This window comes from Calliphora vicina, chromosome 5 (genome assembly GCF_958450345.1).
Source record: "Calliphora vicina chromosome 5, idCalVici1.1, whole genome shotgun sequence".
Taxonomy (NCBI): Eukaryota; Metazoa; Arthropoda; class Insecta; order Diptera; family Calliphoridae; genus Calliphora; species Calliphora vicina.
Genome location: NC_088784.1, coordinates 34,642,939 through 34,648,767, shown reverse-complemented (window position 1 = coordinate 34,648,767; position 5,829 = coordinate 34,642,939). Strand labels below are relative to the sequence as shown.

Sequence of the window (5,829 nt, the reverse complement as noted above, 5' to 3'; positions counted from 1 at the left end):
AGCTCCCAATGATTTTGCTAGATCTTGTTGAGTTTGACAACAATCTTCATGGAGTAATGCCTCCAATTCTAGGTCTTCAAAACCACCACTTTTGAACCGAACAAACCATCTCTCGCACTTTGAAACCGATGGAACACATTCACCATAAGCTTTGCTGAACAATCGGTGAGCTTTACCGGCACTTTTTTTCAAATGAAAGAAGTAAAGCAAAACTTCCCTCATATGACGCTTTGTTGGCATAAAATTCGACATTTTCGAAGTAAAAAAAAGTTGTTCTTTACTCTATAATATTCAATAACTTAGTGAGAATAAATGACAGATACGTACCCTTCAAAATGACATACAAGTTATTAAAAACAAAAATCGCATTTTTGAGTTGTACATCCAATAAATGTCAAAAAGTGATCGCAGTATGATGAGTTCTATGTTCAAATGTATCAATCAATTAATTCGACTTCTAGCTTGCTTTATTTTTAATAACAAATTTAAACATAAACAAAATTTGACAGAAGACCGCCTTGATTTTTTACTTCAAAAAATGTACCTTGTAAAAATAGTCAAATAAAAAATTGTTTTCTTATGATTTTTTTTTTTAATTTTTTTTCAAATATTTACAAAAAAAAGAATATTTGCTTGGATATACATATTTTATTTTTCTTTACTTTTACTAAAAATGTATTCGAATAAAGCTTAAAATTTGTCAGATTGAAATCAAAAACTTGTATTTTTATAATTTAAATTATTTATAGAATATCGGTAACGGTATTTGTTTGTTTGTTACAAACATTAGAAGAAATGTTTAATACCGACCCTGTAGGGCTCTTTATAAATAGCGCTTGTCATTAATTTTCACTGAGTGAGAGTGTATATCTGTGAGTGTTTGTATCTGTGAGTGTTTGCATATGTGTTAAATGTTAAAATAAATGCTGACTGTAAGTGTTTGCATGTTGGCCATTAAAACTACAACTTCAAACTCTTGAAATACATATTTTTTGTGTTTTAGAATTTTAGTTCTTTTAGCCATACTTTAGTTTTCATATTGCCGGTTGGTAGTAGAGTACTTGACTGTGGTGTTTGGTGTAAAAGAAAACACAAAAATTTATAGTAAAAGTGCTAAAATCATGACAAAACTACTACAAAAACTTATTTGTCTTGTATTCATTAATTTGGGACTCTTAAGCTGTGTTACTGTGGCCAATAACTGTGCGGGTTGTTTGGATTTGGATGATATTAACTTTGATAAAACCCTTAAACGTTTTCCCTATGCTTTGGTTAAGTTTGATATTGCTTTTCCTTATGGTGAAAAACATGAAGCATTTTCAGCCTTTTCCAAAGTGGCCCACTCTGTGACCGATGACCTGTTAATTGCCACTGTGGGCATTAAAGATTATGGCGACAATGAGAACAAAAAGCTGGGCGAACGTTTCAATGTCGATGACAAAAACTATCCCGCCATATTTCTGTTTCGCAATGGTGAGCAGAAGCCCATACCGCTGCCTTCACACATGGATGTTACGTTGGATAATCTAAAGGCTTTCATCAGTTCCAATACCGATTTGTATATCGGCCGTGAGGGCTGCTTAAAGGATTTCAATGATTTGGCTAAGAACTTTGCCAACCTGGAAGACTCACAGCAACTGGAACGTTTGGCTTTAAGTAAGCAATCGGGAGAGAGTTTATCAAGAGACAACGAGAAGTCTAGTGCTAAAATCTATTACACCTTTATGGAAAAAATCATGAAAAATGGTTACAAGTTTGTGGAGGAAGAAACAAAACGTTTGCTACGTTTAAAGGCGGGTAAAGTATCGGATGCTAAAAAAGCTGAATTAAAAATTAAGTTAAATATCTTAGAATCATTTCGTGTGAATAAATTAACAAAAGAAGAATTGTAAAAAAAAACGAAAATCATTAGAAAATAACTTTGTTAAATTATTAAAATGTTGTGGGTTAAGGGAAAAAGTAGTTTCGCACAAAATGTTAGGTTTGAAAGAATTAATTTTCAAAATCAAATAAAATATATTCTTCTAACCATTTCATTAAAGCATTTAGCACGAATTAATTCGTTGTCTTAATTCATTAGTACTTCAAACATATTGAATTCATTCCTTTGAGAATTTGCTATTTATTGAATTAATTCCTTATTCAATTATATAAGTTTTCGGTAATTCAAATCTATTACAAAATAGTTTGATAAATTTTAATAATTGATTCAATATTTCTTCAATTCAAAACCATTAGCTTCAGGCAATTTTTTCAATTCATTTTGTAATTGATTTAAATCAAAACAAAAACTCATTGAATGGAGAACAAATGTTTTCAATTTGAGTTTGATTTGAATTAACAAAAATTTAATCATTCAAAGATTGAATGAATTCTGTTATGAATTAATTAAATTATTAATTGATTCAGCAATGAGTGAATTCTAATTCAAATAAAAACCTTTTTTGAATGAAGCTGAAACATTTTTCTGGGAATGGATTTATGGAATGAATTGCTGGCATTTTTTTATTCTGAATTAAGATTTTAGTAAATAAATAAATATCAAATTGATTTAACTAATTCGAAGCTCAGTTTTGAGCAAATGTACAATGGGGTGATCTAATATGTAATACGCAATTTTCTATCCAGAAATTGAATTTCTGAAGTCAAGTGATCACTGTCTTCGGCTAATGCAATGATTTAATTCGAAACAGATGTTGCATGATTTTCAAAATTACTATTTTAAATTTCGGTGGCACTTAGTAGAAGTACAAGATATTAAGAATGTGGAAAAGCATTTTAAAAAAACCATCAACTGCCGCCTTTAGTACTTCATTGTTGCACAGTCATCGTATTCTTCTTTGCGAGTTGTTAAGTTTTCTCTAATTAATTAGCCACTTAAAAAACATAAGGCAGACATATTATATATAAATGGATAGAGGACTTTGTCTAATTTTCAAAAATGTATATAACTTTTGACAATTAAAAAATTCATTGAATACTTTTTTGAAAAATATGACAAAAAATGTTTTTTATTGAATTTCTGCATGGATAAAAATTTTTCAAATTGAAATTAAATTTTTATTTATGAATAGTTTTTAGTGAAATTTTACAGCTATGCAGAATTTTCTATTTAAAATGGAAAACTAAAAACAAATTTTGAAATTTATTTATAGCAATCCCGCAATTTCCAAAAAAGTTATGAAAAATCCCAAAAGAATTTTTAGTTTTTTGTCTATAATATGCATACTGGGGGCGGGGTTATCGGAACCCTTTACAAAATAATTAAAAACATATTGGGCCATCTAAAATCGGTTACAATATTTTGATATAGAACATGCGATTTGAGAATTTTTGCCCTAAAGTTTAATTTTATATAAAAAATTGACGTTTTTGGAATGGGCCTGGTCCCCTCGGTATCAATAATTTTTTTTCCTTTAAAATATTTGATGAAAAGTTAGCTTTTCAAAATATATAAATTCCTTATACATCCTTTTTTGGACATTTTTTGAGATAACTTAAAATGAAAAAAAGTAATTTTTTCCCAAAAAATTAGCGAAAATCGCCTTTTTAAAAGTTTTTAAATTCAAATGCATATAACTTTGGACTTAGTCATTATTTTTAAACAATTCTTTTTCTATTTGACACATACATGTGTTGTTATTCCAATAAAGGAAAATTGGAGAAAATCGGAAAATATTTGGATCCGCTGTTAGCAAACAACTGGAGTAGGGTGGGTAAAAATGTTGAAAATTTAATTTTCAAATGCGAATAACTCCTAAGCTATAAGAGATAATTGATAGTAGTGCTCAATGAGGAGATTATATATGTGTATTTTTTTTAAATCGGAACACAAACGAAGAAATAGGATCGTTTAAAAAATATAACATAACCGAGGTGTCTTAATTTGAGGACCCTTAGTCACGCCCCTGGTGGGCCGATGAGGTCCAAGTGCAAAACTTAAACTTGACAACAATTCCTCTATATGCATGTGAAATTTCATTCAAATCGGATTTACCGTTTAGAAGTTACATACATTTTCATTTCTCTGTATTTTTTTCTATACCACTGTGCGACAATCATTTAATAATAATATCATCTTCATTTCGTATTTCGAGATAATTTGCCAAGAAATACAAAGCCAAACATTTGAATAATTGTTTAATTGATATCAAACATAATACAAACAAGTTTCTCAATTTAATAGGAGGTTAAATTTTTATCAAATTTAAATACTTTCTGATCCTCAAATTGGGCTTATTTTAAACAGGTTAATTTTGAGTAGAATTAAATATTCACGACTCAAGGTATATTTATTTGAAGGTCCATCTAAAAACTGATAATAAATACAAAATAATTCGTTAAATTTTTCCCAAATATTAAAAATAAATTTGTTTGTCACCGATAGCGAAAGGGTTAACATCTGACGATATCAGACAGAAATTCACTAATAATATATCCGAATTTATTTTATCAAAACTGAACAACAGTTTTCTTCAAAAAATTCTCAAAGTTCAAATCGATTCTAATTTCCCGAACTTGTTTCATTCCCGTGAAATATTAAAGAAATCTGTTCATTAACGGGAATTTTTTTTTAATACTTAATTAAGCAAAAAAAAATAAAATGTTTAAAATAATTCTTAAATAACATATACAGCATTCGAAAAGCCAAAGTTTCTTCTTTCTAAGTCCACGTGACACTTAAAATTAATTGATATTTTACTTAGTTACTGGCTTATAAGTGCATAAATGTACGAAAACCAGGGTTTTTACGAATAACTCAATATTTTGCAGGTGTTTGGCAAATTTCAAAAGCCAGGGCCGAATTACCGCATTCGAAATCGAGTAGAATTGATCGTCATTTTCTTATTTGAGATTATGGCATTCGATATCGAGCAAACAATTTATTACATTTTAATATAATTTTGAAATCGAAATTATTTTTCGTTCATTCGATCACGAATGCGTTAATTCGGCATAGATTCTTGTTATAGTCGAAAACAACTACCAGAAAAATAAAACTTTCCAGGTATTATTTTTTGTTGCACATTCATTTTAGAATATAGAATAAATCTGAATTACTTTTTTCCTTACCCAATATTACAACATTTATATAAGAGAAATTTAGTATTTCTTTTACATATTAAAATAAAAATATACAAACTAAAGGCGGGTATAAAGCAATTCTTTAGTTAATTATTAGAATAAACAAAACTATTTAAAATAAATTATATATAGTAATAATAAATAATAATAAATAATATAGTTAGAGTAATAAATAAATTGTACGTACAATCAATAATAAATATATTATTTCAAATATTAAATATTAGAATTAAGAAAATACTATGTAGTTTATTTAAAATATATGAAACAGAACATTTAACTATTTATAGTTCTTTTAATACATATTAATAATTTCATATTTCTATACATACATATGTAAGAATAATTTCTATTACTTTTCTAATACTTGTTATTGTGGTTTTTGTAACCAATGACAACAACTCAGAATTTCCAATTTCAGATATTAATTTCTAAGTACTTTCAATGTAGTATGTATGTATTAGTGTATTCAAGTATTTATAGGAGTTTTTTTTTGTGTATCTGTGTAATGGATTTATTTATTATTAACTTTCATTAGCTTTTTATATATTAATTGCTGTGAGTGAGTTTTTAGTTAAGGTTTTTGCGTTTTGCTTTTATTTGTTAAAACGTAAAAATATGTTTTTTTTTTTGAAAAATCTATTCTATTTTTAATGCTTGACTAAACGTTTTTGATACACGTGTTATTTAACTGAAAGTGTTTATAAAAAATTTTTATTTTAATTATTGATTTTGAAATTTTGA

General features: G+C 27.6%; 1 protein-coding gene across 1 annotated transcript; it reads left to right on the top strand.

Annotated features, from left to right (window-relative positions):
• Nucleotides 1-955: 955 nt before the first annotated feature.
• Nucleotides 956-1,897, top strand: wbl (endoplasmic reticulum protein 29-like protein wbl). Its single transcript, XM_065511382.1, has one exon. It carries the CDS (start codon nucleotides 1,122-1,124, stop codon nucleotides 1,890-1,892), a length of 771 nt encoding a protein of 256 aa, XP_065367454.1. The 5' UTR covers nucleotides 956-1,121; the 3' UTR covers nucleotides 1,893-1,897.
• The last annotated feature ends 3,932 nt before the right edge of the window (nucleotides 1,898-5,829 follow it).